The sequence below is a fragment of the Sminthopsis crassicaudata genome, chromosome 2 (genome assembly GCF_048593235.1).
Source record: "Sminthopsis crassicaudata isolate SCR6 chromosome 2, ASM4859323v1, whole genome shotgun sequence".
Lineage (NCBI taxonomy): Eukaryota > Metazoa > Chordata > Mammalia > Dasyuromorphia > Dasyuridae > Sminthopsis > Sminthopsis crassicaudata.
Window position 1 is genome coordinate 503,384,986 of NC_133618.1, and position 15,411 is coordinate 503,400,396.

Consider the following 15,411-nt stretch of genomic DNA (forward strand, 5'->3'; position numbering starts at 1 on the left):
TGCACCCAATTCAGCTATATTAAATACTACTGAATTTTTTCAGTGTATGCTTCCCCTTCAGTCGGGTTCTATCTTCTCTTCTTCTAGCCACACCCCAAAACTCTATACTTTGTCTTCTGAAAGTTCACACATGCAACTACATGTGTATATTTGGTATGCTCAAAAATGGCCAGGGCACTGCTAAATGCTTCAGTTTGTGATACTGCACGGTGTATAAAAATTTTATTAGACTGTAAAATCTGGATTTAGTCCTGGCTTTGATACTAACTAGATGCTTGATCTTAAGCAAATCGTTTAACCTCCATTTACTTTCGTAGTCTCATTTGTAAAGTAAGGATCATAATTATATCCTAAAGAGTAGTAGTGAGTATCAAATAAAATAAAGAGAAATGAATTGTAAATTGTAAAAGATTTATTTTTAAAAATACGATATTATTAAACAACTGAACATAGGTAAAGTTACAGAAACCTGCTAATTGGGTCCATGACTAATTTATGTTATTTTAATTTCAAGTGGCCCCTCAATGACTCAAGGCAATTTGTTTTACAATCTCTAAATGATCCTCAATTCCATTTATCACAAGGACTCTTCTAGATCTCTTTTCAATTCAGTCAGTCAGTACTTGTTTGTCAGGACCTGTGTTAAGTAGTAGAGATATCCACCCCCACCCCAAAAAATAAGGTAACAGGGGAGTCAATATGCAAACAGTGATATATAAACAAGATATATACAGGATAAATTGGGAAGCACTAGAATTAAGGGAGACTCATAAAAGCTTATTCTAGAAGGCAAATTTCAAATGGATCTCAAAAAGGGATTTAAAAGGAAAAAAAGGATAAGAATTTGTGACTGACATATGGAACATCTGATGTTGAGAGGGAATGTGGGAAAGCTGAGACACCAATGCATTCTGGAGAGTAAGTTTGGAACTATTTCCAAAGAGCATACTCTTTGATCCAGCAGTCTCACTACTGGGTGTGTATCACAAATGGATCATAAAAGAGGGAAAAGGATCCACATGTACAAAAATGTTCGTAGTGGCTCTTTTTATGGTGACAAGTAATTGGAAATTGAGTGGATGCCCATAAATTGGGAAAAACTGAATAAGTTTATGATATATAAAGGTAAAAGAATATTATTGTTCTATTTGAACATGTAAGAAATTGATCAGCAGAATGATTTCAAAGAGGCCTGGAAAGATTTACAAGAACTGATACTGAGTGAAATGAGCAGAACTAGGAGAACATTGCACACAGTAACAGCAAGATTATGTGATGATTACCTATGACTGACTTAGCTCTACTCATGTGATTATCCAAGACAACTGCAATAGACTTGGGATAGAAAATGCCATTTGCATCCTGAGAGAATATCAAAAAGACTGAATGTAAATCAAAGTATACTATTTTCACCTTTTTTTCGGTTGGCTTTTTCTTTCTTGTGTTTTTTTCCCCACTTTGGACTGATTTTTCTTGCACAACATGACAAATATGAAAATGTGTTTAAAAGTATTGTACATGTATAACCAACCTATATTAAATTACTCACAGTATTGAGGAAGGGGAAGGAAAGGGAAGGAAGGAAGAAGAAAAAATTTCTAATGCAAAATCTTACAAAAATTGAATGTTGAAAACTATCTTTATATGTATTTGGAAAAACAAAATATTATTGAGGAAAAAACCAAAATTTTAGAGTTAAAATAAAAGGATGCAGCAAAACCTATTATTTATTTAGCTGAATTCAAAAAAAAGGGATAGCAATCATAATCTCAGGCAAGGTAACAGCAAAATGATTTAATTAAAAGAGAAAACTGGGGAAACTGTTTTAAATTGAAAAGTATCAAAAAAAGTTAATATCATACTTTATTATTACAAATACCAAATGGCTTAGCATATAAGGAAATAAAGGAAATACTAAGTGACAGAGAAACAATCAGGAAAATTATGATAATTGGACACTTAAATTGATCTATTTCAGACCTATGAAAAAAATAAACCAGGGGCAGCTAGGTGGCACAGTGGATAGAGCACCAGCTTTGAATTCAGAAGGACCCGAGTTCAAATCTGATCTCAGACACTTAATACTTCCTAGGTGTGTGACCCTGGGCAAGTCACTTAACCCCAGCCTCAGGGGGAAAATAAATAAATAAATAAACCAAAAAAAAAAAAAAAGAATAAAGTTAATTCTCTGAAGAGAATTTTAGAAAAGTTAGATTTGATAATCTAGTGATTACTGAATGGAAACAAAAAAGCAATGTACATGTTTCTCAGCCATCCACAGAACCTTTACAAAGTTCAACTATATATTAAGGCATAAAACTTCATAAATAAAGGCATAAAAATAGAAATACAAAACAAATTTTATTATATATATTCACTTATATTTAACAAAAGGCTGGAAAAAAGGATTAAACATTAATTGCATACAAAATAACATAATAAAGAATTACTAAGTCAAAGAGAAAATCAGAAACAATAGACAATTCTTTTTAAAGATCATGATGATAAACAGACAACATAACAAAATTTGGGATAAAACATAAGCAGTCTCTTAAAGTTTATGTCTCTAAATACGTTGATCAATAAAAAAGAACAAACAAATCAATGAAATGGACATGCAAATAAAAAATTGGAAAACTAATAAATTTTTAAAACCACAATTAAAAACTAAAATAGAAATTTTAAACTCTAAAGAAGAGAATAATAAAATTCAAAGAAAAAACAAAAACCCCACTGAATTTAACTAACTAGAAGTTGACTTTGTAAAGGGAAAAAAAAAAAAACAAACAAAGAAAATATACCATTAGCTCATTTGATTTTTTAAAAAGAGGAAAAGCAAATTACCAGTTACTAAAATTAAAAAATAAAGAAAATTATTAGAAACAATTTGGCCCATTTCCATTCCAATAAAATGAACAACTTAAATGAAATAGATAAATACAAAAACACAAAGTGACCAGATGAATACACTTGGAAACAGAGAATTAAAAAAAACAAATTTTTTGGGGGGGAGGAGAACACTAAGCTAGTTATAAATAGGCTTCTAAAAGAGGAAACCTCAGAAACAGATTTATAAGCAAATGTTATCAGATATTCTAAGAACAACTAATTACAATACTACATAATCTATTTGGAAGAGCCCAATTCTGATATGATATAAATATTGTCTTGCTATCTAAATCAAAGATAATCAAAACAGAGAAAGAAAATGATATACTAATACCCCCAATGAATCCTGAAACAAATAATTTCCTTTGTAAGCCTATATATCTTACTTTGAGCTTTTAAAAACATTATTCTGAGAAAGTGAGCACATTAACTTCACCAGATTGCCAAAGTAGTTTAAGAAGTAAAGAAGATTAAGAACTAGACTATAGCAATATTTAAAAGATTTTACATTCCAAGAGGTTGAATTTATGCCAGAAGTAAAGAATTAGAAAAATATCAATATAATAGACCACATTAATAATATAGCAACCAATATATAAAAAGCTCCTGACAAGAAACACTCATTTCTTTCTAAACCACTAGAAAACAAAAGGAATAAATGAATCTTTTCTTAATATGGAGAGTATTTATCTAAAACCAAGAGAATAAGCATTATATAAGAGGATAAATTATAGCTTCATTATAATATATATTATAAAATAGATAGGGTTAAAGTGAGGATGTCAATTATCATCATTATTACTTGATATAGTACTAGAAATGTTAGCTATATAGCAGTAAGACAAGGAAAAGAAATTGAAGGAATAAGCAGAGACAAAAAGGAAGAAAAATTATTACTTTTTATGGACAATATGATGCTTTCCTTTAAAAATAGAAAGTAACTAAAAAATTAAAACAGTTAAGTACAATAAATTTGTAGAATATTAATAAAACCCCACAAAAATCAGTATTTCTCTATATTAGAAAAAAAAAAGGAGAAAAGAAAAAAAAAAAAGAAAAAAGGGAAAAAAAAGAAATCCAGCAGAAAGAGATAGGTAGGAAATTTCATTTAAAAAACTCTTTGAGAATAGAAATTACTTGAAACGTGACCTGTCAAAACACATCTAGGAACTACATAATCACAAATCAAAACATCTATACAATTGAAGAAATATTCATTGTTAATAAGCAGGATGAATGAATATAATAAAAATAGCAGTACTAGCTAAATTAGAGTATTCATGCTGTGCCATATCTCACTACCAAATGATTATTTTGCAGTTAGAAAAAGTTATAAAATTTATTTGAGGAATAAAAGGTCAAGAATCTCATATAAAAAATAATGAAATAAATTTTAAAATGTGAAAGAGGGGGCCTAAAAGCATCATCTTTCCAACTATATAACAAAACAATAATTTGAAAAATCATCTGGTACCATTTAAAAAAGGTCACTCACTCACTTGGCCTCTTGTGGTCATGACATTCAGAAACAAACTAATACACCACAAAGAAATCTAGGGCAAAAATTCATTTGATGACAAAAAACTCCAAAGAAAACTGGAAAGTTTGTTAGAAACTAGGTTTAAACCAATATTGGACCCTATATAGCAAGATAAAATCCAAATGGAGAAAAGATTTAGACATCAGTTAAATTATAAACAAGGAAGCAAAAGAAGAAATTAACTTTCAGATGTATGGACAGGGGAATAGTTCATTACAAAACACAGAATTAAGAAGATTTTCTAATACAAAATGTACATCTTTAATTACCTAAAATTTAAAAGGTTTGCACACAAAAAAGTCCCAAATAGGTAAAATTATAAAGGAAGCAGATTTCTTGGAGGGAGTGCAGCAAATTTCTTTTGATGAAGATACACAAGAAATTAAATTTCTAAGAATAAGAGCCACTCCCCAATGATATATGGTCAAAGTATCTAAATAGGCACCTTCAAAAGGCAGAAATCCAAGCTATTAATAATCATATGGGGAAAAAAATACACCAAATCATTAGTAACTAGAGAAATACGATATTAAAGCAATTCTAAAGTTCAATCTCACACACAGCAAAAGCTGACAAAACAGATAGATGAATGCACTGTTAGTGGATCTATGAAACTAATCCAGACATTTTGAGAAGCAATTTGGAATCATATCCAAAAACTCAAAAAAATTGTGCATATTCTTTGACCCAGAGACACCATTTCTAAGCCAATATTGCAAAGAAATTAAAAAGAGAAAAAGACTCACGCATGTGTGAAAATATTTCATAATACCTTTTTGTAATTTTTTCTACAAAAAAATTGTACATTTTAAAATTGTACATTTTTTTCTACAAAAAAGTTGGAAATTATGGTGTAAAATGGAATATTACTATGCAGTTAAGAAATAGGGAAGGGAAGTTTTCAAAGAAAACTGGAAAGACTTGTATAGAAATAAGCAGAATTAGAATTTAAACATTTGTAACATTACAAAAACAAACAATTCTTAAAGACTTAAATCTGATTAACACAATAACCAACTAAAATTCCAGATGAAGCATGCTACCCACCTTCTGATGGAGGTGATGGACTCAGAGTACAGAATGAGATATAGGTTTTTTTTGGACATGGCCAGTGTGGGATTTGTTTTCCTTGACTATGCATATTTGTTATGAGGGTTTTGTTTTTCTTTTTTTTTTTTTTTTTCAATGGGAAAGGAGGGAGATGGGAGAGAAAATAGATTTTGTTCATTGAAAACAAATTTTTAAAGTCACACATGCATGTTAGTAAAGTCAGAAAAGCAGTAAGCAAAATTATTATGCAAAAACATAATTCAACTGTAATCCTAACTTCTTTAGCATAAAAAGACAGTACAATTTCTTTAGTCTTTTTCAAAAGAAATAATAAATTTTTTTATACCTTTTTGGTCTTTTCGGGATTAAAATTGTATACAATCTGGCTGCAAGTCACCATTTCCTCCAAATCTGACTCAGGTTCTAGCTTTGTCCTTAAAACATAAAGAAATAAATAAAAGTACTTTGAATGGAGAAACATACTTCAAAAGAAATTATGTACTCACAAAAAACTAAGCACAAAAATATTTTTAAATCAGTCAACAAGAATTTATTAAACACCTCCTATATGTTACATATTGGACAGAAGTTAATGCAACTAACCTTGTGGAACTATTGCGTATATTTTGAATTTCTTTGTTGTAGCTCACACTGTTAATAATGGTCTGGAACGCTTCGATGGGATCAATAAGTTGACCCCAGACTTTTGAGCCAAGGCGATCCAGAATTACCATGAAGCAATGTAACGCTGGCCAAAAAGGATCTACACTATCCTCTGAAATATAAATTAATAATAGATCGATGAGAAAAGAATTAGAGAAAAATTGCTACTGATAATGGTACATTTTTTATCCCACATGTCATTGTTAAATGTATACAGAATTAAAAGTTCAGCAACACATTTAAAACAAAACATACCAGCCATATTTATTTATATATATTTTTTGCAACAGTTGGGGTTAAGTGACTTGCCCAGGGTCACACAGCTAGGAAGTGTCTGAGGCCACATTTGAACTCAGCTCCTCCTGACTTCAAGGCTGGTGCTCTATCCACTGCGCCACCTAGCTGCCCCACCAGCCATCTTTAAAGAAACAGATGCCATGTTTTTATAATCAAGGAAGGTCTGTTAAAGTCCCTAGATGGCATACAAATAAGGTTTTTATAAATGTTTCTCTCTTGGGAGATTCAAGAGAAAGACATACATCTGTGGACATAATTCAGTGCAGATATGTTTTACTTGGCTATTTTTAATTGTTACAACAAAGTAGACTGATGCTATTTTAATATTGTAAAGATGCACTGAAAAGAACAGGAGGTTCAGAAAAAGGCAATTAAGCAGGACATTGTGTCTTATGTGCAACCTTGCTGTTTTATTTTTGTATAAAGAATATTTGTCAAGTATCGGATAATAAAAAGTGAAGATAAAAGTTTTTCTTTCCCCACCCTCCTCAAACTGTTCCCACATCAATCAGGCATTGTTTTAACATCTTTCCAACAATTATCCAAGATTACTGTCATCAAATCTTTGACTTGTTCACAGTTAAGCAAATCCTAGCAGTGATATTAACAATTTAAGAGTTTCCGTATCACATTATTTGTTGTAATTTGTTACCATCTGATTGTTTTTCCATGGTGTGTAGTATTGACTGCATAAAGTCATTTTGCTTGTCTGAGCCCAGTAACAAAGAATCCATGGCTTGCTCCTCAAGAATAGTTAGCAACATACAGATTCCTGAAAGACAATTTCATATTTCCCTGAAATAATTAGCTCTTCAAAAATGATAGGCAACATAGATTCCTGACATGTAATTTAATGTTTTTCTAAATTATTAAGAATAACAACATTACAGCTGGCCAGAGGAATGATTCAGCAGGGACTAAAAGAATAATGAATGCATGGTAGCTGTGAGTTCTTTAGACAATATTCAATCAAAAAAGTATTTTTGGAAGTCTAAAGTAAAGGCATTTCCACATAATTCTTCTCAAATATTTCAAAGGCACTTGAAAATTTAGGGCTATGATCTAATGACAAAAGAGAGAAACTACTTGTTAAAATAGATAATCATGTCTCAAATGACTATGAATCTATCTCAGATGTAAATTTTAAAAATAATTTTCCTTTGTTTTCCCAAAAGAAAATTCATAAAAGAAAAAAGAAATTAAAGATCCACTGTTTTTTAAAATCTTCTATGACAAGAGAATTTTGTTACATCAAATATTTAAATAATAAGAGATCTATTGGTTAGTGTTTGACAACATTTTAGTTACAAAAATTGAGCTTTTAGTAATGGTATGGTTTGAACTTTAGAAATAGCTTTTAAGAGTTCTTGTCTCCTCTTAACCACTGTTGAAAATTTAGGGCTTTCCAAAGTTATTTTGGTGACAGAATAGTAAGTATGTAGCACCTGGAAGATATTAGATAATAATCTTGTAATCATATGACAAATGGAGAATTATTCCCATGCAGGACACCTGTACTGTACAATATAGTAAGAATAAAACTTACCTAACCAGTAGTTTTTGTAGTTGTTTGTGTCATACATATGAGATGGCAAAAGGACAAGTTTACCCTTCTCGAATTCTGAAGAAGTATAAATATCTGGACTTTCTAAAAGCCCCAATTCAATAACTCTAAACAAGCAAGTCAATACTTCCTGTAAATCATAATAATCATCTCTGTCTACCTTTCCCAAATTTCTGGCTGTCAGAATAGCCCATCGTCGAACCTATATGAAATAAAGAAAAAGAATATATTAAAAAGAACAACCACTATGATGAGTCTTGATATATTTAATTAAATCAAAGTTTAATTCTAAATTAAAGCACCCCTGGCTAAAATAAGATCAGAGAAAAGCTTAATATGAATTTTATTTTAAATGGGAAATATAGGGGGGCAGCTAGGTGGAACAGTGGATAAAGCACCAGCCTCGAATTCGGGAGGACCCGAGTTCAAATCTGATCTCAGACACTTAACACTTCCTAGCTGTGTAACCCTGGGCAAGTCACTTAACCCCAGCCTCAGAAGGAAAAAAAAGGGGGGGGGGGGAATATAATAATAATGAATGCGTTCTGTGGTTCTAGGTTCCTATTTTTATACCTGTACAAAAACCTGCAAACTCAAGTCTAAAATTGAAGGAATCTTAAAAAATATTTTAAATTGTAAAATATATTTTTAAAATGAAAGTCAAACAGTTCTCACAAAGTAAGCTGTAAATTGTGACTCATAATTTCTTTACACAACAATATATCACATCCTAAAAATATCAATTTGATTCAACTAAATATTATAGGTAGTATTAATAGAAGGCTTTAGCAATGACAAAAATAATGTAGTTTAAGAGCCTAAATATGCAAAAAATGTTATTGTACAGTCATAATGTTTATTACTCACCATTTCATTGGGATGTACCAAGAACAAATAGATCCCTGGATGTTTGTCAAATACCTGAAAGGAGCAGTTAGCTTGCTCCATCCTACAAAGTGCTTCAACGCATAATTCATCTAAATATAAAGAAAAACACAATAAATATAAAATGAAAACAAATATCAGCTAAAATTCGAGTAGCCTATTCTGTCCAATTCAATAGTTTTAAGGGTAAATAAAAACTAACTTGAAGGAATCATTAGATTACCATGAAAACTTTAGGGAACAAGTCTTCAAATGAATAATTTTCACTTTAATAGAAAAATCAACCCAAAGCATCATGATATAACAGAAAAATAGGCTAAGATGACTTAAGTTCAAGTGCATGATCTCTGATAAATCATCTAAATATTCTGTGTCTACTTTTCTTCATCTGTATAAAAAAAAAAAAAAAAAAAGGCTGAACCAGATGATGTCAAAGATCCTTTCTAATCCTAGCATTGTAATTTTTTATTCAGTTACTAAGCATCTAGTTTGTGCTAATCTCAAGAGGCTACAACAATAAAAGTAACAGTCTCTAAACCCTCAAAGAACCTGTATTTTATTGGAAGGAATAATCATGTATTCAAATAAAGATGTTATGTATATACAAAAATAAGTAATTGAGTCATATAGAACACAAAAAATTGGAGAGACTCTAGAAAGGCTTTGTATAGGAGGTGATGGATGCTTTATCCTTGAAGAAAGTTAGGGAAAGAAAACAAAGCTTTGGTAATCATCTATAATAAAGATAACTGAACTTACAGGAGGAGATGGCAACACCAAGAGAAAAGAATTCAAGACAGAAAACAGAATAAAGTCCAGAACACAACTTTATGGTAAAACAATAACATAGAACCTAGGTCACATATAATAATCCAGCAAAGAAGACTGAAAAATAATAATCAAGTAGGAGGAAAAACAGGAAAGAATCATGAAAAGCCAGAAAGAAGAGAGTATAATAAGTGACAGATCAAACATTGTAAAGAGGGATAAAAGACAAACTGAAAAAGGATCACTGAATTTAGTAGAAGATTATTAGAAACACTGGGAAAAACAGTTAAATGATAGGTTTGAAAGCTAGATTATAAAAGTCTGAAAAGTGAATGGGAAATGAGAAGTAGACACAATAACTACATTGCATTTTTCCAAGAGTTTGTCTGTGAGAAGGCAAGATGCAGAATGACACCTAGAGGGGATAGCAGACAAAGCAAAGGTTAAAGATGTGAAACAAATCAGATTTTGAGGATGATGACAGTAAGAGAATGAAGATTAAGGAGGGGAGGGGGAAATCAAAGGAGTAAGCTCTCAGAAGAAACAAGAAGAAATGAGATCAAATATGTAAATAAAAGAATTATCTTTGGCAAAGACAAAAAACCCCACCTCTTTAGAAACTGAAACAAAGGAAAAGACAGTAGGACATGATATCTGAAGAACTCTGAAGTACAACAATGAAAGAATATTGCTGAATGATGGTAGCAGATGGAGGGCCTGACAGCAAAAGTAGAAAGGAAAAGGCATACTTATTTCTTATCCTGATCCAATAAGAAGGGCAAGAAAGGAGATACATGTACTATATATGGAAGTTATTAAAGCATCTTCTAAGAAGAGCCACATTTCCATGAATACAAAGAACTACACTTAAACAAGTAAAAATCTACTAACTGTATGGAGGTGCTAAAAATACAAAGACAAAAATGAAACAATCCTTAACTACTTAAGGGATTTACTAAATTATGTCAAGAAAAATAACAGGCATATAATGAGATAAATAACACAGCATTAAAGAATAATGGTTATATTTGTGATTTCATTGGTATTCAAAACTCTTAGGCAAGAAAACTCTCTCTAAACTGAGTACAGATGAAAGTGTTTTTCCTATTTATTTGTTTAATTATTTTTAGGAGCAAGGCTAATGTGGAAATATGTTTAGCATGACTTCATATGTATATAATGGGCATCTTATTTTTTGCCTTCTCAATGGGAAGGGGAAAAGGAGGAATAAGGGAAAGAATTTGAAACAAAATAAAAATAAAATTGAAAAAAGAAAGAATACCCCCTCTACCAATGCAGGTTGACACCTTTTGACTTTTAGAATGAGAGAAATGTCCAGAGCAGAAGTATAGAACACATATCCCACAACACTCCTAAATATGGCCCAAATGTCGTTAGGGAATAGTTAACAAAATAAATGACTAAATAATAAATATATGGCATGTGTGGTTTTCGAAGTCAGTATGTAATTTTTATGTATGGTTTAATGATTGCCATTTTAAAGTTTGACCCCAATGGTCTAAAGGACCAAGAGACTAAATAACTTGCTCAGAGTAATAAGCTAAGTGTTAAATCACAGGCCTCAAATCCAAGTCTTCCCAACTTCAAGATTAGCTCTTTATTTTGCCACACTTTCTTGTATATGTAAAAAATATATACAAAATAAGTACAAGGTAATCTGAGGGCACAGCAAAGGCAATAAGAGCTAGATAAAAGATGATTTTTATGCATAAGCAATAAGATGCCAGTTTGACTGATATATACTACATATATAATATATATGAAGGGAAATAACATGTAATAAGTCTAGAAAGAAAGGCTGGATTCAATGCCCTCATTTTAAGATGAGGCCCAAGAAAGTTAAGTGACTTGCCTAAGGTCTTAGGCCATGCAGAAAGTATCACAGGTAGCATCTAAACAAAATTAAGAGACTATTGTAATAGTCCAGGCAAAAGACTGTCTTGAACTAAAATGGTGGGTCTGTGAGCAGAGACAAGCCAATGGATAGGAAAAATGCTATGAAAAGTAGAACTGACATTGGAAACTGATAAGATGAGGGGAATAGAGAAAGAAACAGGGAGAAAATGGTTGAGGGAAAAAACAAAGTCAAGGATAATAATGATTATAGTTGAAAGACGGTTATACTGATAAAAGAAACAGGGAAGAAAGAGAATTGAATTTGAAGAAAATATGAATTGTTTTAGTTTAGGAAGGAATATGAGAAGAGAAAATTTAAATTTGAAAAGTAGTTTTTAAATAAATAAAATTGAGATTCCAGAGGGCATGGTGAAAAGATCAGAATTCAAGAGGGGTAGGGCTAAAACAGATGAAATAAACGAGATAAAGAAATAGAAACAAGGAAAGAGAATCTTTATCTGGATCTGAATCACTGGAATTCACAGAAGAAAATTGTTTGCAAACCACTAGATGATGCAATGCCATAAGCTTCTCGATAATGAATCTTCCCGTGGTAGCTCATACTAAAGTGTTAGCTTGGATAATAGTTTCATTTTCACTAGAGAGGGATGAAGGAGGGAAGGAAAGAAGAGAGTGAATTTCTACTCCTGGACTGAAAATAAATTTCTTGGCCCTCACTGGTTATGGTTCTATGATGTTAAGATACTCACTGACATGCTCGTGTAAGAGCAAATAAGGATATTTCAATATTTCAAGAAGAGGAACTCGAAGCTTGTTTTCAAAGTCTTGGCCAGTAAAACCAAATAGTTGTGTTTCGCCATTGTCATCCACTATAAATAATTCATCGTCTTCTTCAATTTCACCTTTCATGGATTTTTCAAAATGATTTATGAGACGGGTGGTTTCAAACTCCCATAAGATCTATCCAAAAAAATAAAAGGTAGAGATATTAATTCTAAAAAAATCCTGTATATGGTGATCTAAAGAGAACTTTTCAATAACTAGAAATTTGGAAGTTAAAAAAAAAAAAACTATGTAATAGACTACTGCCATACTATTTAAAAGAAATCTCTGGGTCAGAAAACAATGATGTTTTGTTTCAAAGTATAAGTTATACAGAGAAGGGTCAACTTGGGAAAAGGCTAAAAGAAATTAAAATTAATACTTTTTTTTTTCCTTTTCTCAGAATTCCCTTTTGCAGTTTGATAGAAATCATTCTGTATCTTTGGCTTGAATTTATTCAATTCTTATGGGTAACCCAGTGTGTAATTTTACACACATTATTGTATCATCATTGAGCTTTAAAAGCACTTCAGCTCTCTGAACTCACTTTATTTGTAAACAAGAAAATAATCCTTGTTAACTAACTCACCATGTTGTAGGGAAAGGAGAACACCAGAGAAGGGTCAGCTATTATTCTTAACGCTGAAAATGTTGGTTAGCTCCAAAACTGGGACCCTTCATAAATAAAGAACAAGTATTCTAAGGATGGTCTTACCACTGCTGTCCTCCCCTGAATGTTTTACAGGCCAGTTTCCCATTTCTTACTAAGCACATTTGGCTGCAAATCTAAAACTTTAAGGTTAGGGATTGAAAATTACATTATATACACTAGCTTTCTTTGATGAGAAAATGCTGTTATCTTAGGAAGTTTAAGTGATTTTCCAAAATTTTTTTAAAAAGAATTATTTAAGAAGAAAATAATTATATCTCAAATACAAGTTAGTTTTTATTTGTTAAATAAGATTTTAATTCCAATATCCTAAACTAATGAAACATAAAGAAACTCCTCCAGATTTTAATTTATTTTCCTATAGGTTGCAGAGAAATCTTCAAATTCAGACTTTCCAGTTCTTAGATTCTAAATTATTATGCATTAGTAATTGTTTGGAAATTGTGAATAAAATTCACACTCAATCTCTTCCCTATGATCAAGCTCTAAATAATCTGCTTTTGTTCTTATTTAGTTAATGTTCTAAGCTTATTCTGATTACCTCATGCAAAGAAGGTAGTTTATCTCTTGCTTTGTGGTATTCAGCCACACACTCCAAGCAGTAACAGAGATCCTCATTAGCTGTGAAAATTTCACAGGGAAGTGTCCCCAAAGCGTAGCTCTTTAAGAAGTCAACAGTGGATTCACCACCTGGTGTACACCAGCGACATGTGCTCATTCTGTACCTAAACTCAGGAAAAAATAAAAAAATATAAATACTGAAGAAAAAAGTAGCACAAAATAAAATTCAGGACCTATTTTCTTATGTGAATATTAATGTACATCACCATGAATTCTTTAATTTCAAATGTTTTCCCCCCATTTCTAAAAACAACCTCATTCAAACCTGTCTTACAACTTCACACTTGTATTATTCCTTCATAAAGGAAAACCCTGATCCTAACCATAGAAGATTGAAAGCATTCTGTCAATATGAAATGTAAGAAATTCACAATAAATATTTATATGATTTTAAAATTACTATTATTTTACAGATGAGGAGACTGGCTCAGAAGTAAAATAGCTTGTCCAAAGTCATATGGCTAGTAAGTGGTAGAGCCAGAACTTGAATCCAGATCACATAAATCTTAGGGTCTAATACTCTTTAGACTGTACTATGTTGCTTTTTAAACTGCCTCAAACTCTAACACAGTCCAAAACGTCCCCAGTTAAATCTACATTTAACAGAGATCATTCATATTAGAAAAACAAAGTACATGATAAATGCATATTTTCTAGCTTTCACCATGCAAATGAATTAATTTATTATCACAATTAGTGACATAGGCAGGCAGGCAAGGCAAGCAGGCAGGCGAACAGACAAACAAGACGACAACTTTCATCTAGTTAGGTCCAAATTTAAAAGAGACGAGATTGGGCTGGATCAGATTTTAGAAATTAAACACTTGTTATGATCCCAAGACTTATTTGGCTGGAAATTCTTATATAAGATACATATGATTGTGAAAGCATATAAGCTGATCATACAGTAAAAAGATAGGAGGGGGGGAAGCCCTCCTACCAACTAGAATGCCTGAAATATTAAGAGAATCAGAAAGTTTCCACTGTATATATCTTCTAAGGAAATTTTTGGAAAATTTACAAAAAGACATGAAAAAAGAACCACCAAAAACCTCAAACCTGTAATAGAAAAATAATCATAGAATCTCAGAAGAAAAAAAGGGAACTCATTTGCCATATGTAATACAATCTAATCTGTTCCTGAATGAAAATTCTTCAAAAGTCTAAATTTTGGAAAATGTAGCTTTTTTTGGTGCAAAGGTGGAGAATAAAGGAAATAAAACTGTCATAACTGAAAATAAGATAGACTGAGGTACAAAGTTCTAAGCACAATCAATTTATTGGTAAGGTTAGTAATTACCAATAAAAGAGATAACATCAACAAGTCAAAAGACTTCAAATGAGGGCTAATAAACCACTTTTATAGACAAGAGGTGGAACATCCAAATACTAGAAGGTAGCATAATAGATATGGAAAACATAATGATTGGTTACAAAGTCAAACACCACAGATGTGAGGACCAGTATGATCGGATAGATATCAATAATATGAGGCTAACAACCACCTCTCCTATTTTGTTGCTGGGAAATTACAGATTAACTTGAGTTCATGTAGATCCTTATAAAAACAATTAATGATATATAACATTATCCTTTATTTATGCCAGAAAAATCTAGTGGTCAAAAGAGAACAGATTTCCTATAATTGGTCTAGGAAAGCAGGTGACAGAGATAATGTTTTGTGTTGTTTTTTAAATGAAGTGATTTATGGGGGCAGCTAGGTGGCGCAGTGGATAGAGCACCAGCCTTGAACTCAGAAGGACC

General features: G+C 31.5%; 1 protein-coding gene across 2 annotated transcripts in view; it reads right to left on the bottom strand.

Annotated features, from left to right (window-relative positions):
* The window catches only part of SETX (senataxin), a 76,122-nt gene that overhangs the window by 40,535 nt on the left and 20,176 nt on the right, over window positions 1–15,411 (bottom strand). For both annotated transcript variants that reach the window (XM_074293939.1, XM_074293941.1), the window contains exons 3-9: window positions 13,568–13,751; window positions 12,284–12,494; window positions 8,871–8,980; window positions 7,986–8,205; window positions 7,092–7,211; window positions 6,083–6,254; window positions 5,826–5,913 (exon numbers count right to left, since the gene is read on the bottom strand). In XM_074293939.1, the coding sequence (XP_074150040.1) occupies window positions 5,826–5,913; window positions 6,083–6,254; window positions 7,092–7,211; window positions 7,986–8,205; window positions 8,871–8,980; window positions 12,284–12,494; window positions 13,568–13,751 (1,105 nt within the window). The remainder of the gene's footprint in view (window positions 1–5,825; window positions 5,914–6,082; window positions 6,255–7,091; window positions 7,212–7,985; window positions 8,206–8,870; window positions 8,981–12,283; window positions 12,495–13,567; window positions 13,752–15,411) is intronic.